General features: G+C 40.5%; 1 protein-coding gene and 2 long non-coding RNA genes across 5 annotated transcripts in view; 1 reads left to right on the top strand and 2 right to left on the bottom strand.

Annotated features, from left to right (window-relative positions):
* Window positions 1–665: 665 nt before the first annotated feature.
* On the bottom strand, window positions 666–8,080 carry LOC109368110 (uncharacterized). Its single transcript, XR_014884151.1, has 3 exons — window positions 5,795–8,080; window positions 4,526–5,694; window positions 666–4,276 (listed from the first exon to the last, which is right to left on the bottom strand). It is a non-coding gene; the product is annotated as an uncharacterized LOC109368110 (long non-coding RNA).
* LOC146544073 (uncharacterized) lies at window positions 5,937–14,523 on the top strand. Its single transcript, XR_014884150.1, has 4 exons — window positions 5,937–6,439; window positions 7,465–7,509; window positions 7,720–8,380; window positions 13,974–14,523. It is a non-coding gene; the product is annotated as an uncharacterized LOC146544073 (long non-coding RNA).
* A 7,174-nt stretch (window positions 14,524–21,697) lies between these two features.
* WDR37 (WD repeat domain 37) overlaps window positions 21,698–27,556 on the bottom strand; it is a 40,153-nt gene continuing 34,294 nt past the window's right edge. For all 3 annotated transcript variants that reach the window (XM_085227056.1, XM_085227057.1, XM_003206972.5), the window contains 3 exons: window positions 27,160–27,294; window positions 26,666–26,780; window positions 21,698–25,169 (listed from right to left, as the gene is read on the bottom strand). In XM_085227056.1, coding sequence (XP_085083182.1) covers window positions 25,038–25,169; window positions 26,666–26,780; window positions 27,160–27,294 — 382 coding nt within the window. In that variant the 3' untranslated portion in view covers window positions 21,698–25,037. The remainder of the gene's footprint in view (window positions 25,170–26,665; window positions 26,781–27,159; window positions 27,295–27,556) is intronic.

The following is a 27,556-nucleotide window of genomic DNA, read 5'->3' as shown; positions in this document are numbered from 1 at the left end:
CCAAGTGAAATTGTTCTTTCACTGTTTGTTGACCATTTTTCACAGTGGCTTAGAAATCAGTTTGCAAATGCTTCAAAATACACTAACATATTTTTATACACACATAGTAGATCTCTAGTCAACATGTTCTTGTTCTGTTTGGATTTGGTGTGTCATAGGAAACACACACATTGATGGTTGCTGGTAAGGGAAGAAGCCTTCTAGGGACAGTCATATATGACTGAGCTGAGACTGCCACTAACTTATTTCCAGGTGACTCTGAAAACTTTTTCTCAATGAAAATTAAATACATCTTTACAAACTCACACTTCATGTGACTTGCTGTCTATAGCTGCTTCAGAAAACTGAAGCGATTAACAAAAGGTCTGAGGTCAGTGCGTCTTTGCAGACCACTTCATTGGTGGAGTGGCCCTGGCTTCCTCCTGAGTAGAGCTTTAAGTATTTAGTTACAGCAGACAACAATCACACTGAGCCCATATGACATCATTTATGCAAAAGTTTAACACACTTTAGTGCTTAGGCATCACTTTATGCGCTGAGATTACTTCCGCCAGCCAATCCTTACAGAGATCTCCAGTGTTACCAGTCTTTCAGAAGCGCCCACTGTCAAAGTATATACACACCTGACAGTTAAAATTTTCTAGAAAGAGACTTTCTTACCCCCATCCTTGTGAGGATTTGTTTCCAGGATGAAACTGAGCCTAACAGCTTCCAGAGATCCCCTTCAGCTCACTGGACCCCACAGCAATTTTTCTGCTCTTGCTAAAGAAACTGATGCTGGATCTGCATGGGCCATCCCATTCCTGGCACAGCAGGACATCCTCAGCGATTATACATATCATTTTTTTCAAGGTGAGACACTGCAGCAGTTGCCTTTCCTTAGCTTGGGTCTATGTTGTTAGGTATTTGGGTGGGAAAACTAGGAGAGGGGAAGAATATAACATTTACAGGGTGAGGTTTTTTTTCATGCGGAACTGCCACTGTGAGCTGATCCATCCATGCTGGACTTGTGACTTGAATAATAAAAGCATCAGATTCTCAGTATTTATAAATCCCAAAATTTATTTTCACATATAAATTATATCACTTTTTTTGGATATAGCTGAAGCAAATCCCATCATCTCTACTCTCACCACAGCCTTGTTACGTCCCTATCAGCAAAGATGCTCAAGCCAGCAGAACATTAAGAAAGAAGCTACACCAATAAGGCTGTTTGTGCCACTAACCACACTCAAAGTAGTGAACCTGTCATTGTTTCCATGTCAAAAAGCATAAATGCCAGAATTCCTGGCTTGTTTGATAAGCAGCATCAGCTTGCCCCACAGAGCTTCAGAGGGGACGTGTTTGACCAGTGCAGATATTGGCCATGAAAGGGGTGACAGCCCCATGTCTCCTTGATCCCCATTATCTGGGGGTCTCTGCCAGCATCCCCAGCATCCTGGGAGCCCCAGCCCACGCCTGGGCAGTTTGGCCATAGCTGAGCTCTCCACAGGTGGTTCCCAGCCTGTTTTCCCCTCTACAATCAGCTGCTAGTGCCCAACTACGGCAGACACTGTGATGTGATTTGGCTGCTGAAAACAACTACAAAGCAGTCATCAGAGGAAATTATATGGATGGATTCTGTATTTAATCTCATTGAGTTTAAAGGCTAAATACCAGAACTGCACTTAAAACTTTACAGGCATCCACCCCAGGATCATCAGACACAGTTATTTCTTTTCCAACTGTATATTGGAAAAACAACAACATAAAACACGAACAAGCTGGTATATCAGCTAACAGAGGGCTTGAGAGAAGTGCTTGTTTCTGAAATAAAATAAATAAGTCCTTCTGCTGCAGTTAAACCTCGATAGCCCTGCTTGTGTGTTGAAGAATGAAATAGCAATTTAAAAGCTTTTTAAGCCCCTTGATTCATTATTGTTGTGCCTACTTTCCAGCCCTTACCCTGATTAATTTGGTTGGTTTCAGCTTGATCATGTGGATACACTAGTTTAGTGGAAATTTGTGTGAAGTCACAGAAAAACTGAGACTTTTTCAAGCATAGTGACAGCCTGTTTGGATGCAAAGACACACACATACAAAATGCAAACAAAAAAAAACACAAAGACATGCAAGCACATCCATACATATAGACACATGTAGAATTTCTTGTCAATCCAAAGCTTCCTGAATAAATAATTTGGCCTTGGAGAAAGGGGATTCATAATCATTGTCTTTTCAGAAATGAAATGGTTCTGTTCAGATGCTTCATTCAACCTGGCTTTCCTGGTAATTAAATCATCCATTAGATAAGTTTATGTTCTATTTTATCAAATTCCATTGTGATACAGAATTACTTCCAGCAGACCATGAAAGTCTTGTTCTGCCTGGGAGAGGAAAAAGTCCTGTTCACTCTCCTTTGGCCCTGAACAGACACCTTCACAGCAGTGCTCAGCGAGAAGTAGCTCCTTCCTTTACACCCAGTGGGACCAAAACAACCAGGGGTGAAAGGAAACATTGGCAGAAGTAACAACATGATTTACATGCTATCACACCCTTGACACGACAGAATCCTAAAATCTTGACCGTTACACAGAGTAGTGAGACTTGGACTCCTCAACTACAAATTTCAGTCCCAGTCAACAGCTAAATTCTACCCAGCTGGGTACCAAACCCTTGTTCAACCTCTCAACTTCTCACATTAAATATTCTCTAGAGTCTACAGATCTTCTGGATATGCCTTGTCTTGACTGCCTGCTGTGTGCCTGGTGTTGTTCCTCTCTGTGGTTTGAAACCTGTCCAGACTCATCTACACATAGTACCTGTGTTCCTCTCAAAACAAGATCGTGCCCAAGAGAAAAAGAAGGGCTCTTCTTTATTAAGTAACTCAGTTGATAAATGGTTCATGCTGCTGTCTAAAAGGACAAGAGAGTATTGAAGTCAACAGAACAACAGGCACTTTGAAAGAAATGTATCAGGAGGATGCGCTTTACATTTATGATACTGTACATTATATGGAGAAAGCTAAATTACTTGTTATAATTGAATAACTTTTTGGCATGAGAAAGAACAAAAAACACATGATAGCTGGTTCTAGGACACTTCACTGGGAAAAGGGCATACATGAGTTCTGGTATAGGCTTTACCTTTTAAGTGAAGAAGAGCCAAAACTTGGTTCCTAGGCCTGATGCACCTGTACTCGGTGGAAACCGAAACCATCCATCACTGCCATCTCAACTCTGCATTTGAATTTCCTTGTTGCAGCTCTCTTTTCACATCTTTCCCAGTAACTCTTTGACCTTTGGACAGGTGGGAGTATGTTTGTACATTCAGCTCTACAAGTTCGGCTCTATCTTCTATGTACGTGGCTTTCTTAAAATGTTCTTTTATCTTTTGGGGAGGATTACTCAAGGAGTGATGCAGAGATTAGAAGTAGTAATCTGTCTGTACATTTGTCTCACTGGTTATTCATCTCTCTTGAAGCAGTGTGGCAAAAGCAAAGATTGATTAAATAAATTAAAATATGCCCTTGTTCACTCAAGGAATGATGCAGAGGTCCTGCTATCCCAAAAGTGTCATTGAGATGTATCAAAACATAATTTTGGCCCACTGCTGTACAAGATCATCAAACTAAGGTATAATTGTTAATTTAACACAACTCCATTGACTTCAAAGGACTCAGACTACTGTAATGGAGCAGAATTCACTTTATGAAGGAGCCAGTGCATTAAGGTCGGATGAAATAGGTACATGAAAGCACTTCATCATTCCTTCTCCTTGTACTTCACTGTGCAACTCAATGATTTGCACCACTGAGTGCCAAAGCAGCCTGCTAGTGTCTCTAGACAAGGCTGGCTGAGGATTACCCTCTGAAATGACATTAAACTGGTGAAGCATTTTAGTACTTATAGGATTGGCCAGTGAGTGCCATACTCTAATCCTGCTTCAAATTCTTCTCCTTTTTTGTCATATTTCCTCCAGTTTTCATGGGGAAAAAGTTCTATGCAGCCATTGCAGTGAAGATTAGTCTTTTGTGAGAAGATGGGAAGGACAATTCAGTGATCTTACACATGGCACAGCAGTTCAGTACCTCTGTCACGGGAGCAGATCCATAATATTATTTTCAGATGTTGCTCTTATTTTTTTACTTTTAGTAAGCAAGCTCAGTTTCTGATGTTGATTCTTTCTCCTCCTTGTTTCTTGCTCCAAATGTCCCCAATAGAAAGCAGTAGCATCAGTCCCAATGTTTAAGTGTCACAGTGACACACACGTCCAGTGCTGCTGGATACCCTCCTAGCTAATAGAAACAAATGTAAAACAACACATGAAGAAACAACAAACCAAACTAAAAAACACATTTTAAAGTGGCACTCCATCTTTTACAGGAAGGTATGCAGTAGCTACTGACATCTTTGTTATTGGTATTATCATCTCTGGTCAGCTGACTGATATTTCTTTCATCCTCTATGGTGCCTATTTTACCACTGGGGGTGTTCTGTGCCATGTGGGGATGAACCAACTTGGAGATGTTGGGAAATAGAGTTACCTGGATTCCCCTGGAGCAGTTGGAGAGTGCATGATCGTTTGCCTTCACCCAGCCTTTGTGTCTGCTTCCCTCACTTGTAACAGGGCCATAGGAACAATCAGGGGTGATTAATGCATTATTGTCACCAGTGATAAGAGAGCACGGTCATGAGCCCTCTTGGCCTTTAATAACTGCAAGCCAAAGAAAAGAAAACAGCATTAATTTATATTAATTACAATAAATTAACAAACTAGAGCCCTTCAGTCCTTTACATCCCTCTCCCCAGGCTCTGGTAGCAGCAGCTGGTGCTGGGGAGATGGTAGGGGCTGTCCAGGAAAAGAAGCAAACCAACCAGCTGCCCCCAGGTCTGCTTACAAATGAAAAAGCTCTTGGTGTATCCAAGGGGCTTCTGCAGCTCACAGGCTTTGGAGTGTCATGTATTTGTGTGTATGTCTGTGAATATATACAAATATACATTATTTGCTTAAGAGCTACTTCCCGTGTGCCTCATCAAAACATTGGCACTCAATGGCTCATCATCTGGCCAGTGCCCCCACTACCAGTAAAATAGGAATAAGAGGTTGTGTGTTTAAGCCCTTTTTCCCTTCTCTTCCCTCTTCCTCCTGCACATCCTGCCCTCTTGCTGCCATTCTCCCAAACGGCTTCAAATCACTAAACTGGCAGAAAACTGACACAGCAGAAAATATGATAAATGCTTCTAAGACTGGAGAGTTGAAGCCGTTTTCCAGAGGGTCAAAAGGCTGAGGAGCTGTGGGAGGCAGGGAGGAGTGGGGCACAGAGGGGATTTTCCTGTTCCATAGCCTCATCCTCAAGCACCAGTGGTTTCTTCCTTATTTCCCCTTATTTGGCAACACTGCACAATTTGTCTTTCCTCACCACCTTTGAGTGCCTTGGACCCATTCTGGGACACCCATGGGGAAACCACAGCCTCGTGTAGTTGCTCCATTAGCACAGCAATGCTCTGCTCTGGGGAAAGGAATGAAGTCATCCCAGCCCTAGCATTAAATCAGCAACAATGGCATTTCCAGGGATGCTGGTGAGACAAGGCCAGGCTTCTGGAATGCTGATCAGTGCATGCAGGATGGTCTGCGAAGCCCAAATTTAAGGAGGACTGTTGTGGTTTACCCTGGCAGGTGGCTCAGTACCACATAGTCATTTGCTTGCTCCCCCTAGAAGAAGAAGAAAGAAAAAAAAGAAAAAAAAAAAGCAGAACTGAATGTATGTAACAAGGTATGAAGGTATGTAACAAGTGCACAAACAATTGCTCACCATTCTCCAGCTGATGCCCAGCTGTACCCTGAGCTCCAGAAGAGACTGAGATGCCCTTCCACCCCCTTCAGAACTTCTGCATGATGTCATATTGTATGGAATATCCCCTTCGGCCAGTTTAAGTCCCCTCTCCTAATTCTGTTCTCTCCCAGTTCCTTGGGTTCTTCATTGAGAATGGCCTTGGCTCTGTACAGCACTGCTTCACAGCTATGAACATAGGTATGTCAGGAACATTGATTTTCCCCCCTAGAACCAAAACATAGCATCATATCACACACTGAAGAAAACAATTCCATCCCAGCTGAAACTAAGACAAGGAGCAACCTCACAGCCCTGCCTACTCCCTGTGCTCCTCTCTGCCCACCTCACTCTGAGCACATCATGGCCTTTCTATGGCATTTCACGAACAGAGCTGAAGGTTAGTTCCCTACAAACATAAAAATATACATAGGTGTATGGGAACTGCTGAATCACAGCTTGAACCTCTGATTGATCACCTGAGGTGAGCAATGAGTCAGCCACAGGAGCACAGGTGAAGCCTGGCTCCACCTCTCCTAGAGCCCATTTAAGAGCTGACTACCAGGGGGGAAGGATCTCTTCTGGAGTTCCTCTCTTCTGGAGTTTCATAGCAAGCCCAGGATACAGGTAAGCATTCTGTCTATTCTCTTTTGGTATCGTAATTGCTTAGCTAAACTCTCTGGTATATTTTATAATTATAACATCTGTACATTCATTGATTGTACAATAGGTAAGATGCTTATTGTTCTCAAAATACTCATATTGGAATATGTTGTCCAGAGATGTGGTGGATATCTTGTTCTTGGAGACATTCAAGGTCAGAACAGACAGGGCTCTGAGCACCCTGTTGGAGCTCTATGTGTCCCTGTTCATGGTATGGGAGTTGTACTACATAACCTTTAATTGTCCCTTCCAACTCAAATGATTCTATGATTCTGTTATATTATCCATAGTACTTCTAGTCCCCCCCTTGTCCTTACCAGAGCAGCAAATCACACAGTCTATATGATCATCTCTTCTTGATAGAAAACCAAGAACAGCATGCCAAGTTGGCCACAGTGAAACCCCACAGATGAGCAGTGCCTCCATAAGGCCACTAGTCCTTTAGACAAACACAGCTTCCTATGAGCGTTCCTGCCACCTACACACAGAATTCAGGGTAAAGGGCTCTGCCTCAGTGGGACAGAGATGTATGCAATGACCCTGTGGCCAAGGACTGAGTCAAGTGGTAGGGTACCCTTCAAACATCAGTTACTGTTTCATCTGGGTGGCCCTGGATGTTTGGAACTGTGTAGTTTAGTATGGAACACTGAAGTTTTTGAACAGGTCAAAGCACCCACATGATTTCTATATCAAATATTTCTTAAAAATAAGATAGGGATGGCAGCTAGACAATTTTTTTTAAATAGAATACATTAAAATAAATGTAAAATCTGTTATGTCATATGACATTATGGTGTGTAACTGATAATTGTGTTAGTAACATGTTAGTTTACAACAAGCGTACACACACACGTATTTTAAAATATGCACTGCCTGATGCAATCTGTTGTCACATCAAAAACTAATGCTAAAAACACTACAATAAAATCCTACGGAGCACTACTCCAATATGAGTTTTGTTCTTTTTTTTTTTTTTTATCCTTCCCTAGAACAAAATCCAGCCAAGGAAGGCCCCAGTCCTTTCCCAGCAGCAGGTGAGCATCCCTTCCCCCTCTCTTTCTTGGGTGACCCAAAGGATCCACCCTTGGCTCTCATGGCTGCTTCCTCCTTGCTGTGCTTGGGGCAGACCTGTAGCAAAGCTTTCAGGTGTATGTCTCTCCTGCCTGCCAGTAACATTCTGAAATGCTCTGTATTTCACTGCTGGAGTAGTTAGGTGCAACATTTTTTTTTTTTTTTTTTTTCAGATCTTCCTATCCATCACCCGGAACATATAGCAGAGGTGTCTGGCTCCAGTACATTTACATGGTAATCAAATCATTAGCCTGGGGGAGGCATAACACATTAATGACTTCAGAAATGTTGGTTAAACTCCAGTCCTGATCAAAGAGACCAAAATTTATTGTCGTTCCTCTAATAGCTGTGTGGTAACCAAAATGAAATCAATTTGATGAAGATAATTAGCTTCCCATCTCTATCACCACACGCTTAGAACAATTAGGTAGAATGAACTTCCCCTGCTAGCAATATGATATTGTTAGCACAGACTAAAATACTTCAACAACAGCCAGGAAACCTTTACTGGAACAACTGTTTCTTAAATTAGAAGTTGCTGGTTCACCAGAATCTGAATATACTCCCAGGTGATTCGGTAGCATGTGCACCAGGTCCTGGGCAGAGCTCACAAATAGACACTGGAAGAGGACTTCTAGAGCAGACTGGCATCATTTCAGGACTTTGCTTGGCTGGTGGGTGTCTGCGACCAGGTCTTAGAACTCCACCTTCCTGCTCCTGACAAGTGGAGACAGTGCCCACTGCTGGAGCAAGACTGGTCCCTCCATGCTGATCCAGAGCCATTCCATTCAACACAGCTGGTGACTTCTGAGGAAGCCTGTTCACTGTGCCCAGGTGAGGTAAGGGAGGATGCCAAGGTGAAGCTCAGCAACAATTTGGGACAGGAGGGTGGCTGCTCCCACCAGCTGGGATATCTGTAGGTTCTTTATCCTGCCTCTCTCATTTGCCAAGCTCCAAGCACAACTATTTTTCTTACTGAGAGGTCTTTATATCAGCTTACAGCTGAGCAGGAAAAGTAAATTCCTTATTTGCAGAATAAGGAAAATTTCTTCCAGTTTTGTACTTATTGGACGCAGAATTTCTCTTTGCCTTAGCTTTGTAGGCAGAATATATTAGCGCCCACGCTAATCAAATAATGGGAAACTTGATTTGTCCATATACTCATTAACAAGCAGTCAAAATGCTTTTCCAGTTTTCAAAAAAATATATTCCATTTGTGAACATTGAGCTGATACTCATTTAATTTATTCTGAATGTCTGAAAACATACATAATTGCATGGGTTTTGGCAGAAATGACCCATATCTTTTTAAAACAGACCTTCAGCTACACAATAACTATTCCCAGCACTTTGAAACAGAGGTAAAAACTCAGTGACTTAGGAACACAAGACTGACTTCCGGTCAAAGATTTTGAAACTTAACCTGAAACTTCATTCTGTGCCTGTAAAGGAACAAGATATTCTACTTGTATTATGCCATTTGGAAATAGCAGTCTTTGTGTTTCCTTGTACTTTAAAACCTTACATTGTGCTATATCTTAAAAGACAACTTTCCAACAGAAAATTACTTATTACATCTATGCACTTATGCCTTTGCATTTTCAAGAAGTCCCTCTAAATATCTTCATGTTGTTTAGTGTTGCACACAAATTGGCATAACATTTGATACAGGTTTTCCAACAGCACCTCCAGATTTCACAGTGAGAAAGATTTTATAGATGAATGAGGCAGAGGCTCTATTTTCCAAAATAAAATCTGCTGTATGCCCTCTTTTACAATTGTGCTCCCCTTTTGCTGCCCTCTGAGTTCTCCCTAGGCACACTTTAGGTAAGGGCAACCTGTATTTCCATACCTGAAAGTCTCAACAAAGTTTACCTGGCTGCAGAGATTTTTGAAGACAAAGTAGTGGAAGTAGATGGGAAAGGCGAAAGAGGAAAAGGAAAACATTAGCATCAGAGTAAATAGTGATTCTCAATCTCACTCAGTGACAGAGGTGGAAAGAGGTCTGGAACCATAGGCAGATAATAATACTGCTCTTTGGAGAAACTGACTTATTTGATTCCTCCTCTGTCCTGGAAAAGGACTGTGAATGAATCCTCTCATTCTCTGTATAATGAACAAATTAATATAAAAGAAATCTACCTAAAGCTATGAAATATGAAGCCATTTAACTGGCTTAAAAAGGTTCTGCTGAAGGAGGCTGAGAACCATCAGTGCCTGCCTGTACTGTTCTTATACCTTTTTTTAGAATCGTCCTTAATCTGCTGTCAAAAACAAAGGGGTAAATAGAGGTTGGCTTGGCCCGCTAAAGCCATTCTGTAATATTTAACTTCTATTTTGTTAATTGGTAATCAGTCCAGGATGAAAGCAAGCATCTCTTATGGATCTTGTAGGTCGTTTCCAACCTTGGTGATTCTATGCTTCTATGATCTTATAGTTCTCAGAATGTTTTACTAGACCTTGCTAGACCTTGAAGCTGTTACTTTAATTTCTTTTCAGTTGTATCTACTGGTGTGTAGTAGAATATGACTGTAACCTCAACCAGAATCTGAAGAGCCAGTTTATGTGCAAGGCACTATGCATATTTACCATGAGGAATGAAGGCTGTAAAGCAATTACACCCAAAAAAAGGTGATAGAACTCTCAATGAAGAAACCACACAAATTATTCCTGTACTTATCACAGACTCTGATATTCTCAGTGGAAATACTATGATGAATAATCAGAGTAAATGACCAAAATTCTTGTGTAATGAGCCCTGTGTTAATTGCCCCAGTGTCCATTCAAATACAAAAAGTACTAATGAAGCACACAGTCTCATCATCTTCAGACTGACTTTTGTTAGGCCTCTGTTAGAACTTATTCACCCAAGAGAAATAGCAGAACAGAACACTCTAGTGGAGGGCCCTGTCTTTCATCTGGAAGTGAATGTCCTTCAGTGGGACCTGACTCATAGCCGCCCATAGTGACTCCAATCTCTCCCCAGTCATTGCTCCCTTACCACATTGCATGCCACACAAATTCAAGATTTGACAACAGTGGGATGAAAGGGTGCATTTTTTTTTTTCCTCTGTTTCAGTGGGACAAGTGGTCATCTCTAAGAGACTTTTTACTGGCAATGGGATTTAGGAGATGATACTCATCCTTTCAATAAAATGAGGTGTAATGCAGATAGCCTACCTATTCACAAGAAGCTTACCAGAGTTACCACAGTCAAAGAGTAAGATAACCAAGGAACATGTGCCTTCAAAGCAGAACTGGACAACAGAGTTCTTTTGGCATTGCTGACTTTTCTATTTATTCCATGCGGGAAGGGGAGCATCTGGAGATTCTCTGGACTTACATGAAGGTTAGTTTGATCATGTGGACTGAAGTCTGATCTGAAATTTCCCTAACAAACAAGTTATTTTCATACATCACCTTTGGTTATTCAGCCAAGTGCCCTGAAATGCCAACAAAACCTTTAGACCTTTCCCACATTGCAGCTTTCTAATGGGCTCTAAATGGGGAGATGTGGCCATCCTGTGCAACCCATGCACTAGGCCATGAGATGGATATAGTGAACCTGCCCCCCCCCCCGCACACACACAGCACTGGAATTGGATCTGAAAACCTGTCTTGAAAGATTCAGCCACCTGCTGTTGGTTGGCAGTGGACAATAGCAAGAGTTTTCCTTCCCCCTTCCTCAAAAATTATTTGAGATCCCTAGATGCAAAGGTATTCCAAGTGCAAAGTGCTTTTGCTTATAAAGTACTTAAGAAACATAAGTCTGACTCATAGAACTCATTTCAAACAAATGAACAACATTTGAAAACATATTATGGACATTATTTCTTCTCCAGCTGAACTTCATCTCTTGAATTTAGTCTTACGTTATGGTCTGATTATTCTCTGAAAGAATTAAATTGGAGAAGGGAAGAAATGAAGGTATTCCCTGGAAATCCTTTCATTTTATTAAAGTCTCTGTTATTGCTTGTGTTGTGTTTGTCCAAAACACTTGTCAAGATTTCATTACCCCAATTTAAAACAGCAGCAGTATGTCTAAATGTGGTTATGACTGAAAATGAAAGCATTCTGCAATATTCCCAGAGAGAGCAGAGCATGCTGCTTTCCTGGGCTGAGTTTAAAGAAAATAGGCTATAGATAATATACACATTCATCCATCAAATATCATGCTACAAAGCAGCATTAATATGCTAAAGGAGAATTTATAGCCCCAAAGCACTAGTGAGTCAGACAGAAGCTACCCTTTTTAAGACAGAAGTGACCAACACTAATCAGTACAGAAGTGATCAAAGGTAACTGCTCATTAAGTGCCATAAATGAATGGCTCTCTGCAAGATTAATTAGCAGCAGTAGCTTCCCCCAAAAGAGCTTATAAAGGGACTCAATAAGAAATCAGCCCAAACATGTGCTGGGGCAAAAAGTCACTGGAGCCTCTTGATACTGGTGGGTACAGAACAGTTGGGAAAATGAGGCCTGGGCTCCAAGCAGCCCAGAAAGACCAGTATAGCCCAGTAAACTACAAGGCAAACGTGGAGCATGCACAGAAAATGAAACATTGAAGAGTAGAAAAAAAGGTGCCCACACAGAGATGGCTTTCAGGAGCAGTGGTCTGCATTCTTGCCCTGTGTGAGAAAATGTTCAAGATCTGTAAAAGAAAGGCTCAGGCAAGGTCACCTTGGGTTGATGGCCGTAGGTTGGACAGAGCAAGAAGTCCATGTATTGCTTACCCTTGGTGCGAGGCATTACCCCCTCATTTGCCCAGTGTTCAGGACAGGCAGGAATGGCAGCTCCAGCCTGGAAGGGAGAGGTTCTTAGATCCCCTCTTAGGTTCAACCACAGCCTCATCTATTCATCTTTAAAAGCTGAGAGCTGAAAGACTGTTTACAAGAAGTGACTGCTTATGATCTACTAGCTTACGTTTTTTTAGGAGGTTTGCATGATTTGCCAGCTCGAGGAGCACAAAATAAGCCTAATGACTGTATTCCAAGTCTTCTAAGGCATTTCTAAGGCCTGCAATTTATAAAGAATATATGACAGCTTAGGTTAATAGCATAGGGTGGCTAAGGGACTAAGTTGTGATAAACACAGGCCCATTGCACATAGAAAATAAACATATGAAGGATGGAAAAAATGAGATAATTATAGGTAGATATCTTACTTTTTTAAACTACGTCTTATCCTAGGAAAAGCATGATAGCTTCCCATACTTCAGAACTGCCATTTTACTGAAAATATACTGGAAAATAAGAAAGAAAGAGATGTAAAAATACAAGAGGTTTGGATTTAAATTTGTATTTCTGTAAATATTTCATAAAGACCTCCCAGTTACTCCTCACTTATTGGGAATCACATGGCTACTTGAAATTTTGCATACATACCTACAGAGCATACATGGGAGTTTATCTCCTGTGATAGCAAGGCCACTGGTTATGCTGGGCTGCTACTCCTCTTGCTGCTGGCTGAATGTTTAGGAGCTTATCCCATTTAGGGAATTACAGAGCAAGATCTTGGCAGAGCAGACAGCATGAGACAAAACCGGTCCATAAGTTTACAGGGCAGGGTTTAATGAACTCTTTGAGTCCACAGAGGGTAGCAGTGCCTTAGGTGTTAAACATGTTTGTTTATTGCTCCACCAATTCTCCTCTGTTAGTTAGAGTTTATGCTCTGGCCAAACAAAACAAGTTCAGGGGCGATTTTTTGTCATTGCTCTGATTCGGGAGGAGATATTTTATTGAGAAATTGATTGCGTACCAAAGGCAGTATTGGAAACATTCCTGTATCTGTGTAAAGTAAATCTTCTCATAAAGTTCATGATGTTTTCCACCTACACATTGCTTTTACAGTTGGAGCTGGGGCAACCTGAATATTTCTGTGTGTTGGGTTATTTCCTTTCTGATGTGCCAAATAACAGATATCTCTTTGGACTGAAAAATACATTTTGGTTGACTGCAAACTCCTTATTTCATTCGGGTATGTTTTACTTCTCAGCTAAAAGAAGTAAATACTGCTTTGTGATTTTGAAAAACTATAGTAATTCAAAGCAGTGCTAGCTTTCCAGGGTAGAAAATGAAAATGACATTGGGTTGGGCCAATTGTTTTTTGCCTAAATCCCAGAAGACATTGGAATGCAGGGGCATGAGAGCCACTAGGGCTGGCACTGCCCCACCTCTGGTTTGCAGCACAATGCCGAGCAATGTCGCAGTTGAGTGCAGGCAGGCACCAAGTCCCTGCACCCACCTGCCAAACAAAAACCTCACTTTAGTGATGAGAAAACTGTGCTTCTGATGTATGAGAAACTAAACAGCATAGAAGAGTCTGATTAAACACTTTGCCTGATTAGCTAAAACACTTTTACTATCTTTAAGCACTTAAAAATCAAGCTGAGATCTTTTTATTATTTTTTTTTCTCAACATGGCACAGGCTTTCCACTCCCACGGTAAGCATCAGCTTCCAGACACCTGGGGTTATCTGGGCCATGGAGTCACCTCAGCACCTTGCCCCTCCAGCCTCTGTCCTACCACCAACTTGTTCCACCACTCTGGTCCCACCACCACCACCTCATCCCATCACTGCTGGTCCTGCCACAATCTGAGCACCAGACACAGGGACACAAAGGTCAGGGGACACCCTGGGCTTGATGGCTTTTCATGGTGTCCTCTGGGAAGAGCTATCTATTGTGTATCTATTTAAAATTACTGAATCAATAAATGTCATTAATATCTCTGGTAGGATGCAATTGTATATTGGCACTGCTTGCATCTGCTGTCAGCCAGATGTCTGTGAGATGTTTTATTCTACAGAAAGATTCACATCTGGGTGTTCAATCAGTAGAATGTTCAGTGTGTGCAATCCCAGAGACCAGCACATTAAACTCAAAAATATCTAATACCACAGACTTACATACTATACATCTAGCCCTGCAGAGCAACAGAATTAACATGATGTAAATGCTGGAGACACAGCTATTTAAAACCAGAAAGCTTCTGTGCCTTTAAAACAGCTAAACTCTACTTTCAGCGTTATGCTTTACTAAATATTGTGATGGAAAAGTTAATGGGAAAGGACTAGGTGAGCCAGGGGAGGGAGTCACTTTTCTTTTTATCAGCAGATCTAAAATTATGCTACTTTCATGGTTGTTTTAAGATATTTCGTCGACAGCATTTTTCAAAGCAAAATACCACCACTGCCCTGACAGACCAATTATATTCCCTTACAATGTCCTACAGGCATATGAATTATGAACCAGCACAGTTCTGCCTGCCTCCGTAGACAAACTGAACATGTATAACTTTGTATTTTCCCCGTCTGCGTGTCTCGGTCTGCCCTCTGGTGGCTTTTCTTCCCAACGACATCGCTGCGTGCTCCAACCTCTCGTGCTGGGAATGCTTGAGGCCAGCAGTTCTGCAAATGCACACAATGAGAAATTTCAGGAAAGAAAATTAAGGCAAATGCAACCTCCATCAGCTTAGTGGTAGGAGACAGCTGCTGCCATGCAGAGATCAGAACAGAGCTGCTGTCCTGCCACAGCCCAATCATTTCTGTTACACTTCCCTGAAGTTCTGACGTAGTTTGGTGCATTTATCTTTGAAAATCAGCACACTTGGAAAAACGGAATGTGGAAAGCTGATGCTGTTAACAAAACTGCATTGGTATAAAACCAACATCATGGAGAAGAGATGGGTTCTCTTACAGGGAAAAATGGTGCAGTCCAAAGGCTGTGAGAGTTCGCAGCACACATTCTTTGTGAAACCCTTGGACCAACCAGTGATGTTCTCAACACACATGTAAAGGGCCAACAAACTAGCACCTGGGCTTCACCTGCAGCAACTGGTGGAAACATCAGCCCTGGTTTGTGAAGGTGGGAGCAGTGGCCATAGGAAGTGAAGATGTGTTTAAGATCCCTCCGCTCTGGAGACCTGCATAGGGTCAGTTAGGAGACAGTTGAGTAGCAGCAGCCTTTTCACGGCCAGAGCTCACAAACGAGTCTGGTTGGCCTTTCGCCAGCATCTCATGGACCCAAGAGCCAAAGGACAAGCCCCAAAACTTTGAATTTATATTGGATTTAATGACATTTTCTTACAATAAGGGTGGTGAAACATTGGAACAGGTTACCCAGAGACTTAGAGGATGCCCTGTCTTTACAGACATTCAAGGTCAGGCCGGATAGGGCTCTGAGCACCCTGATGGAGCTGTAGGTGTCCCTGTCCATTGCAGGGGGGTTGGACCAGATGGTCTTTAAAGGTCCCTTCCAACTCAAATGATTTTATAATTCTATAAGGTAGTCAGACCCCAGAGCAAGGAGCCTCCCTCCACAACACTTGAAAGTTAAAAAGCTATGTTCTCAATCATTTTCCAAGCACCCCCAGAAAGGGGATCCCAAACACATCTTCACACCCGACCACCACCAGCCCCAGTCTCCATACCAGAGATGACATTTCCACCAGCTGACTCATGTACTTGAAGAAAAACCACTCCAAGGTATCAGCAAATATTTTGTATAAACCTCTCTGCTTATTGTCAGTTTCATGCAAAGTCCACACATGGATAGAGCTGCAGCCGAGTCCACTACTAAGCTCCTCTGCCTTGAGGCTGGACTTGCAAAATGGCTCAACTTGCAGGGTTAAGGCCTGTGTTTGCATTGTGACACAGTTCATTTCCAGCAGGAGCTCCAGACCTTGTTGGCAGAACTGTCTGTGTTTGGAGGTCATCTGTTCCGTTGCTTCTGGAGAAGAGGAGATAATTTTAAACACTTGTAATCAGCTTATTAACAAAGTGGATCAGAAGCTAGATACCATTTCTCCTATGATTTTATACTTGTGAACTTCAGGAACACAAGTCAGAGGAAAAATCAAAAGAGTATTAAATAAGGATCAAGATCAAATTAAGCCGGATTAAAATAGCTCTACATGTTATCGAGCACAACACAAGTCTTTGTTTCAAGGTGTGTGGACATCCAGATAAATTAATCTTTTGCCTTCAGGATGTGAAAATAAACATAAAGGAAGCTATTTACGGAACAGATTCGTTGCAGCAAAAAGGAAAAAGTCAAATATGGACTTGTTCTAGTGTTTGCTTTTACTTTTCTCTCCCATTTCAAGTCACTTTGAGACAGGAAGGCACTAAAAATGCCTTTATCAGTGGAGGAGAGGAGATCAGAAGGGGACATCTCCATATCTGTGACTTTCCAGTGAGAACAGAAATATGTTATATTTCAAAGGCACTTCTATGTGTTTCAAGGTAATAACTCAAATGAGTAGATAAGACTTGCAAATACTCAATTGCTGAAGACACATTGAAGCCAACAGAACTACATAGATTCAAGGGGTTCAAGAGAACTGAAACACCTCTGGATGCATAACATCCATCCAAAATAGAGTACTTGTAATAGATATTGAACATTAAACAGTGATCCTAGAGCACCTGAAGCAAGGCATAGCAGTAGTATAAACACACACGGTAACTTTTTGGTTCAGGACTTTACTCTCAAGGAGGTAACTGAAACATTGCATGTCCTTACAGCAGTGCATCTAGATCCAATAACAGGAAGTAACTGTCCCTTTGGTAAGGAGAATATCATCTTTCTTAAATTTCAGTTATTAATCCAGTGTTCTAGGAGACTGGGGGGAGGGCATTTGCCTTGCTTTGTTTTTTTTTTTTTTTTAGGGCTGTAATCACCTTGATTTCTCAGCCTGTGAAGGCATCAGTGAGGACTCATCTGAGCTGAGACCCATGCCCTGAGCTTTACCTGGTTCCTGCTCAAATATGCCCAATCCTCAGCTCCTTCGTATCACCGTACTGAGTCACACCATCTTCCTCCAAAAGAAAACTGGCAAAGACATGATGTCAGCTTCTCTGTCCCACAGCCTGTTCCTCCTATTCTTCCACAGGCCCTCATTTTATCTGGTTTTCCATCTTGTAACTCCTTCACTTGCCTTAGTGACTCAAGCCCATTGCCTTTACACCCACTCTCATCCTCTTCTGAGCGTTTTCTGTCCTTTTCGTATACATTTCTCCTACACACACACATCAAAGATTTCATCAGTGTCTCAAAACCTGAACTGGGAGACACCAGGCCCTGTCCTGAGGCACCACAGGGCCCCGCCACTGGCATCCTTCTGGGCCTCCATGATGACACACAAACCCACCTCTTTCTACATCTGTTCCTTCTACCCAAGTACTGGTTGTCCCAGTTTTTCCCCACTGTGGTGATGAGGAAGTAGTTTTCTTCAGTTCTAATGCAAAGTTCCACCATTTTGTGATGTCGTTACAGCCTTCTTTGCACAAACGTGTCCTTGTCTGTGAAGGCCCACTAAGACCCACTTGCCATTTGCTCAGGCTCCCTATGCTGCACTTCCAGTACCCACTTGTCCCCAGTGAGAACCCCAATAAGTCAACGGAATGGCTGTGAAGGCATCTACAGGTTATGATGACAATGATGATACTGGGCTAACTAACACTGACTTCCCTTACATCGTTCTCCAGAAGTACCTCAACCTACTTGTCTCTACTCCCAACAGAACAAAACTCAAGGATTGGAGATGGTGTTGCTTTCCTCTTTCTTTCAGCGCACTGCTCATAGTCTGTTTATAGTATCTTCTCTTAAGAACTTGTCAGTGCTTTTTTCAAAATAAAATACTAGCCTGACAAAAATTGAATTATTAAAGATACCACTGAAAGTGCATGCTTGCAGCAAAGCAAGCGAAGGACAAGAAAAACACAGCTAAAAGGTAGATGCAGAGCCCCTTCCAGCATGACTATTTTGTAACTGCAACATTCAATTTTGCTCCAAGAGCTGAAGAGACATTCTAAGCAGCAAGGCTTAAATGCAGATAAAAACCACTCAAGTGCTGAGCAGGAATGAAATTGTGTGAACCCACTTCTCCCAGAGGGTGGGACCCCACCTGCAGTGCTGCTGGGAAGGGGCCATGCACCCCCAGCTCTGCAGGAGGCTGCCCACAGCCCATTCCCTCTCCAGCCTTGGCTAACAGCTGCCTTCTCACAGCTAAAGGTCTTTCCACCTGATTTTTGTACTTTTTCATTAATACTTGGTCACAGAAGCTGCTTCCCATTAGCTCACCTGCTTATTGATATTCAGTGCTACCCCCAAGTTTAGCCATAACCCAGCACACTGTACAGAAACAGGACACCAGTTTGAAAGGTCAGATCCCCATAAGGATATGATTTGATTTCTTCCATTTTGCTTATAACAGAATTATTGGGGTTTTTATACATATATTTGGATGAGTTCAGTCACCCAAATCATGTACCAGACTTGCTGAGGACCTACAACAGCACCCTTAAAGGCCATCTGGTCCATACACCCTGCAATGATCAGGGACACCTACAGCTCAGTCAGGTGCTCAGAGTCCAGTCCAGCCTGACGTTGAGTGTCTCCATGTGCCATGACTTCAGCACTGGTTGGAAAACTTTTGCAAGAGGAGCAATGAGAATCTGAAAGAACGCATTTACTCACTGATCAGTAAGCAGCTGTACCTGGAGCTGATACAACAAAGCTTCAGTTTTCTAGTAGTACACTCGAAGGAGCTTTAACTCAGGAGGGAAAATCATCTCTCTAGCTTTCATATATTTCATTAAACCATGCATTTATGCTCAAGTGCTTCTCAGTACATTAATTTGGCAACAACATAAAATGCACACAAAATTAGGGAATGGTTTTCAAAAATAAGTACCTGAAGTGCCTTATTCCATACTGAGGTATGTGAGTCTGATTTTCCATACCACCAACCACCCCCAGCCTGCACAGAGGGCAATGGGTGCCCAACAGTCAATGAGTTGCACTGCTGAACAGCAGCATCCCACTTGCTGACAGCCTTCCAGCAAAGGTATTTGCACAAGCTTCATAAAACGCAGAAGACCAAAACAATATGCCCTGCAATTATCCACACTGAAAAACAACCTTAATCACGGTATCATCAGTTTCCTCTATCCTTAAACTGCCACTGAAAAGTTTTGCTTTCCCTTCATTTCTCCCCCTCCTTCCTAATGCTTTAATCCTCCCCTTCAAGTTTTATCATCGTATCGACACAAATAAAGCAGTTTGTTGTTCAGCGTGTCAGATTGTCAGATCTTTTCCTTTGCTATGTTTAGGGATACTCTCCTTACTAAATATTCAGCAATTGCAGCTTCAGAGGACAGGTTGTTCCACCAAAATATGCTGGTTTGGTTTTACACATGAGGCTGATACCGCAAAGACTTAGATAAGGTTTAAAAACGAACAGGAAAATAAAAATCAGGTTTCTGGCTCTATCTATGGGAAAAAAATAGTAACTAAAAATATTTAATACTAAAGGTACAATTTTAGAAGATGATCTTGATGAAGCTGACCGGTTGTTCTCCTTTCCATCAGCTAACAGTTTTGATGTAGGCACAAAATGCCATGTTTCCTGAAGACTGACTCTGTATTTTTAGGTGTGTATTTGGTCTAAAAGTCATTGAGGTAAACTGAAATCAGAAATTTGAAACCAAGAATAATCTTCTTAATCACCTAGATTTGCAATGGAGTGTGTAAAACTTTGTCATCTAAACGAAGCGAGAATGTGAAGGAAGAGCTGGTTTCATCTTTCCCAGAACAAAGGTAATTACTGGAAATAGAGCAGTAACTCCCTGATGCAATCTATCCATGGAAATGCCTCTATTTTGGCTTGGTTGAAAAGACTCTTGTCAATTCAAATTAAATTGAGATAAACAGAATTAAGACAAGTATTCATTTTGGTCTGGAATCATGCTTAATCTTAAAATGCTGAACATTTCTTTGTAAACCAGCCACATGTTCCCAAAGAAGCCTCATAGAACAGCATCTTTCCCCCCCCAAACCAATTGTTCATGCAAATAGGAAGAGATTTCCACCCCAAGAGTGGTTCCTAACAAGCCACATCATGCTGTCATATCTCAAGTTGGTAGGACAGAGCTTGTTTGCATGTAACATTTGTAACCCTGCACTGGAATCTATCAGCTACTCGAGTAATCACAGCACCATTAAAACACTTGAAGTAGAAAACTGAAATTAAAATAGTGTTTTATATAACTGAGTTTTTCCTGAAAGCAAAGATACTGAAAACAACCACCTATTTTTATTAACACTGAAAAGATCTTTAACATCTAGCAGTACCCATTCTAAGCTCTGGATGCCAATGTTTCCAGCAAGCTCAGTCCCTGCCCTTCTCCTTCCACTGGATGCAGGTGGAACTATGCAGTCATCAGCAGCTGATAATAGCACCTTGAGTAGCACCAGGTCACCTTATTAATTAGCTTTGCTGTCATTCCACAGGCATCTGATAGCTAGAAAAACTGTTTCCATTTTCAGTATAGTTCAAGACGAAACTTTTCTACTTACAGCTCCCTTCTTTTGTACGTGGACACTTTTCACCATTCCTATTTAGCAAGAAGTATGAATGCTTAAATTCCTAATTCCATACATAACACTAAGCCACTCTTCAAAAACTTCAGAAAGCTGAAGAGCCAAAGCTGCTAATTGAGGCACTTGGGTGAGGTAGCACTCCTACTCACCAGCCTCACCTCTTTGCTGCTGAGAAATGGACACTGATGAGCAGCAACCACAGAATGTTTGCAAAACTGCCCTCCTCCAGTAGGCTGCCTCTCCCAGTCACTGGGGCATTTTGACCAGGAGTTCAAGTTTGAATTAAACCAGATTTCTGGGTAAGCAATTACTTCTCAAAATTATGAGCTGTGAGAATTAGCAAAAGTAACACTACTATTTAAAAATTAAAATATCTCAAGGCTGATTAAGCTTTCAGAGACATACTTTTGTCTCATTGGAGCATTAAATAAAAATTGTGTCAGTCAAGAATACAGCGTGACACGTCATAAAAGCAGTTCCTCCTGCAGCTCTTCAAGTTGAGTCACCTTTTTTAACTTTGGTCTTTTATTTCTGATCCACATCATCAGTAACACTAAAAGTCATCTTCCAGAGGACTAGAAATCTGAAGGTTCAAAATGTGGCACATGCAGATGTGTTCTTGCACTTGGGTACTGGCTGGCAACAGTGCTCAAGCACCTGGAACCAGATGAACTCACTGAAACAACCACCCTTTTCAACATTGCAAAGCTCTGTTTCAAAGGATATGGGTGCAACAAGCAAGCAATATTCAAGTAATGATAGCAGCTTTTAGACCATTAAAAATATCGATTTATATAATACTGTGAAAAGTCACACGGAGACTTCAGTAATCTGCAAAACAAAACGTATTTACAAAATGCCTCATACAAAACCAAAGACAACAGTACAAATACCAAGACTGAGCACCTTCCTATGTCAGCATGACCAAATGCACGCCCTACTTCAGGGGTTCATCTGGCCTTCTCCCTCAACTGCGCTCATCATTGCACTGATAATTAACTTTTTGAGTAAGAGAGCAAAAAATGGATAGGAAAATCATTTCACTGCTAATGAGATATTAACCTTAATGCAAAACAGAAGGACAGTAACTTGCAAAAAAAAAAAAGTTGAACGTTTTAATGCAGTTTTGAATCATAACGAAGAATAAGATTTTACATCTATAAACAAATCAGCAGAATAATAAAAAGTGGTTCCACATAACTTATAAATTCTTTTTCCAAAAAGATGGTTTTCACAGATTTAGGCAACAAATAAGATGCTGCATTCCAGATCTTTCTGCTTTAAAAGTACACACAAAACTTGTGAAAACTGATGTGCATTATTTGAAAGACAAAAGCTTGATTTTGCCCAGTGATTAACTTTCTGTGAAGTTCTGAATATTCTGCACAACACTGAAACTGTAACTGCAACTCTTCTCCATTTTATGAAATGTTGGACATTGTTCAATGCTGAAAAAGCTCTCTCTAGAATATCCAAACCTATGAAATGTTTCTCACACATTTAATCAGCGCAGGACTGTTCACTACTACTGCTTATGTGTGATTTGCTTCAAGGGAAATGGAAGCTTGGGTTTAATCTTCAGTACAGTATATAAAATTAAGCGAAGAGATAGTTCAGTATCTAGTTGAGTATTCGCCTGCTCATAAGAACGTGGCTGTAGCACCTTGTTTGATATTTTTTCAAAAATGAATGCATATAATCGTCCCATTCCTGGTGCCAGAGGTCTGTTCCTCTGGTGATATAAAAAGTTTGCAGCAATGATCATCAAACTACATAAAGTCTCATGGTCCTGTACTACATCTGTATACTGGAGACATTTAAGCAGTCAATTCAGGCTAACAGGACCAAAAGCAGCGACCCTCTCCCCCTCACCTCACATAACTGACGGTCATTGCTCAAGATGTTACACACAAGCTCTGCTGCAGAAACTGCTTCTGCTGGCTGGAGAAAAACTCTCTTTGTTAAGCAGCACCAACCTGCATAAAGTTCTCTTCGCTATCAACTGAAAGAAGATGTGAGCCTTTCTTTTTCCTTAAAGAATAAAACCTGTCAACATCAAATGGCTTTAAAAATCCAGAAAAAAAAAAGAGTGAAAATAAATGCTGACACCATCTTTAACCCTTGTTATCAGAAGACTTAAAGCTCTGCAGCCACTTTCCTTAACTTCACTAGTTCTGGTATTTTAAGACTGCTTCAGTACAATTCTGTACATAACTTCTACCTCAAAAAAAAAAAAAAAGAAAATACACTATGGAATTTAAGATGAAACTACTATGATGGCTCATATTATAAAGATATTAGACCCATTTTCCATTACATTCCTTGATCTTCCACAAAACCAATTCTAGGACTCTAGTTTCCCTGCAACTACTCAATCCCATCCCATCACACTCCAATGCTTTTACACATCAGCCAACAAGGAACCCAATTAACACATCAGCCTGAACTGTGTTGTAGAGGACATGAGCACAGCTACAGCTTCACATATTCCAAAGAACGAGATAAAAAGTTCCAATTACTTATCTAATGGCAGCCCAGCATAAACTTTCCCACTGTAACAGCACCCTTAGCTTACCCTCACCCTTCATCTTCCAGTGTGATATGTCAGACAGTTAGGAGCAGGATCTCCCTCTAGCTAAAAAGAAGTGACTGTCTGAAGTGGCCTTCCTGCTCTTTTGAAGATGTCAGCTGCCATTTGCATTTACATAAATAAGCAGCAGTTGTGGTACAACACCACACTGCCAGTGCAAAAAAGGCTGAGCACAGCGGGGAACAAAAGCAGAGGAAGATATTTGGGAGAAAGAAGGGAGGTCTACATTACTTATCCTGTGTACAACAGTATAAGGACTGCAACAGCCCCTTGCCACAGCTGAGAACACAAAGGTAACAGATGATGTTTACTTATCATATTGCTCCATTAGCCTTAAGTATTAATTATGTTGAGGATCACATTAAGTATGATTGTCTTTCCTCTCATATAAGTAAACAGTACTTCAGCTAGAGACCAAAAGTGCTTTTTCCAAGCTACAGAGAGATTCAGCGCATCTTGACCAACATTCACTTTTGAGGTAGTACTAATTTACTTTGTATTGCTGGCTCAAAAAAAAGAAAAAAGAAAAAAGGAGGGAAAAAAAAAAAAAAAAAGAAGAGAACACATCTAAAGTATACTCACTGTAGTTATAGGAAAAAGAAAAAAAAAGACAAAAAAAGAAAAAATTATATCCTTTCTGGGCAGATCACCAAAAAGAAGCAATCCTTCTTACAAAGGTCAGCTCACATTCACTGGTAAAGTCAAACTTTCATAAATGGTTTATAACAATAGCTATAAACTAAAGTGCTTCAAAATTTGCTTGACTGGATCATAATATTCTGGATTTTTGCTAGTGTGAAATGCCATGAGATTTTTAGAATCACTTTATATAAGAAGGGCAGAATGAACATTTTCTTTTTTCCAAAGAAAAAGTACAAAAAGCTTTCAGAATACACCTTGCAGTCTATAATCACTACAAGTTGTTTATATTTTCCTTCTCAAGTCTACTATTTCTCCCATAACTGGACTGAAAATGGAGTTGAAGTAGCACTATACTGCAGCACTAAAAATAACTGTTCCAATCAGATGCAAACAGGAAAATGTTTACAATCATACAACTAGTGAAATTCACACTTCATTTCAAACTTTTAGCCCTGCAGATTCTTTTTAACACAAGGCAGATATGTAGATCATGGAAAAATGTAACAGACTGCTATACACTCTCTACATTAACTACATCAGTTTCACATTTATGTCACAAATGTAATGCCCTACTGTTTATCTATCAAATGCTAAATAACTTATGAACATTTATGTGTTCTATGCAACAGTGAACATATTGACCAGTGGATGCCAAAATATAAAAGTTCATACACAGGACAAACTAATTTAAAAAAAAAATCACATTTTCTGTACAACTCATGCAAACTGTGCACAATGTGGTAACAAGAACAACATCTGCTGAAGTCTCCATTTAAGGAAGAGCTTTTAGACCAATAGCAGACCGGTATTCAGAGAAGTCTGCAGAAGTACAGCAGTCCACGGCAACATAAAAAGCAAAAATTCTTCCAGCATTTCACTTTTCTTGTAACAAAGCAGGGATATTGATGTTCCAGCCAATAGCCTGACGATCAAATCCACAGGTGAAGAGGTTACATATTGGGTGGTCTTCACTCCAGGCTGAGCAGCACACCATTCTTCTGTGGCCCTACAACAGGTCAGGAGATGTCAGTATTACTTACAGCATTTTTGAAAGCTTCTGTGTCGACAAATTGGCAAGAGTCAAAAGGGAAACTTGCTAATGCTCTACATTTTTATAAATGGAATTTGAAAATCCTAAAGGTCATACTTATTTTCATCTGTAAGGTAAAATCTTTATGATAATGAGACTGCTTAATGCTGGCACTGGGTCCAAAAATACAGGAGCAAACAAACAGGAGTTCCAAAACTTGAGTTTTTCACAATACATCTGCTATCTAATTGACATTTTATTTACAAAAGCAAACTGAATTTTGATTTTAGCACTTTTACTTATAAAAGCTACTTTAAAACTAGAAACTATTTGCTGGTAACAACTGTCTTATGAACCTGCAAGACAAAGTGTTGATTTTTCTTTCTGTCGATCATGTTGGTAACTCAGAAAGGATAACAGTACAGTGGGAGGAATGTCCTACTGAGCAAAAACAATGCCCTGTGCATTGTTCAAGTTCAATAGCAAGAAGAATACCCCAAGGTATTCTGACAAGCGCTCAAGTAAAACAAATAAATAAAAAAACCCTCCATTTCTGTTGTGTCAGCTTTGATGATTGCTAAGGAAAAATAAAATAAAAAAAAATCACAGTAATGAAAATAAACAATAGGTAAACACTTAACAGTTCTTCAAACCCTTTTGTATACTCAGTCAGCTGTATCCACATACATGCATGATGTCCATAAAGCTGTGAGCAATATAGGACAGTCAGAAATGCTGCCTTTCTTGTGGTTAAACATGCTGCCTATGAAATATATGAAACGTGCCAGACAACTGAAGTTAAAAAAAAAAATTATAAAAAAGTCCCTTTAAGTGGTATAATGGAATTAATTTCACTTAGTCTAACTTGTTCCATTAGTATTAGCAGTGCTTGCCATTCCAAATAGCACCTCAAACGCACAAAACTTTGAACGCAGTAAGGATAGTGCAGTACTTGGTATCAAGTATCAAGAATTGGTTTGCATTGTCATGGGAAAAAAAGAAAGATTATCACAAGAATAGCTTTCAGAATCAACTCCCACTTTTTCCTGTTATTTTTTTTTATATGACAAATTCTACGCATAGGAATTGAAAAAAAAAAAAACAATCATGAAACCTCAAAATCAATCACTTTTTAACAAGATTCACATCAAGACATGAAAACATTTAAAACGCTCACACTTTTTTTTTTTTTTTTTTTTTTCTATTTCACAGAGAGGGCCAGACATTACTACCACTTTCACAAGGGGAAAAACACAATGAAACTCAGTTCAAACACCATTTCAAATGCCAATGAAAAAAATCTAAAATACGTCACTTATTTGCATGTTGGTCATTTTCAATTACAGTCTATATGTACAGACAAGCATCTTTCAGCATTTCATCAGCTTTTGCACTAAAGACATCAAACCCTATTTTTATCCTTGTATAAAGAGAAGAACAGATATACTTTAAGGGTAGAAAAACTCCATTACCTGTCTATTACTGCGAGGGAGGCGTGCTAATCGCACTCCTGACATGTCAAATAACCTAACCTGTCGGTTGTCGTGTGGAAGGGCAATGATTCTTTGGCCAACACATACATTAATCCTGTGCAGAAGAGAAAAAAAAAATGGGTTACGCATACAACAGTGAGCCTGGCAAACAGAATTTGACAATACAAGTTTAAACTCTTGAGAAGTGATATAGCTGAATTCCTTCTGGATAGAATCCATGCCAAAAATAAAGTGTATTAAATCGTTAAGACAGTTCATTGTGCCAGATGCTAAACAGGCTGCATTCAATATAAAAATCGCAGAAAAACAATGCAGTGTATTTATTGAAAATGAATGCTGACTAAATCTCTCATTTATTAAACTACTTCAGACCTTTTTCAAAATCTCATAAATCTCACTATCGAATTCTAATTACAGTGACTAAAACTAAATTTCTCTTAATTAAGAAAATAATAATTTGAAGGTCTGCTTACCTATTTACTGCAGAATCTGTACGAATGGTAGCAATAGGAGACCTCATGTTTTTCAAATCCCAAACTTTTACAGTGCGGTCATCACTACCAGAAACAACATTGTCTCCCACAGTGAAAACTGCAGATGTCACAGTGCTAAACAATTAGGAGTAAAAAAAGAAAACTGTCAAGCCCTCAGGTTTGTTATTAAACTAGCAAGTGATTTAAAGTTTCTGTTCCTACGGTTCCATTAGAATGTATAGCTTGTTTTTCTCCTTCTCCTTCTGTGGAGAGTCAGTCTGGAGGCACTTCTCATATTCTATTTATCCTAATGGGACAGGAAATGCACAGTTCATTAAACCTTAATTCACTTTTGAAGTTCTATATTAATGTGAACATCAGACACCTACAACTGAAT

The sequence above is a fragment of the Meleagris gallopavo genome, chromosome 6, assembly GCF_905368555.1.
Source record: "Meleagris gallopavo chromosome 6, MGAL_WU_HG_1.1, whole genome shotgun sequence".
Lineage (NCBI taxonomy): Eukaryota > Metazoa > Chordata > Aves > Galliformes > Phasianidae > Meleagris > Meleagris gallopavo.
The sequence above is the reverse complement of the archived record's forward strand: the minus strand, read 5'-3'. Positions and strand labels throughout refer to the sequence as shown.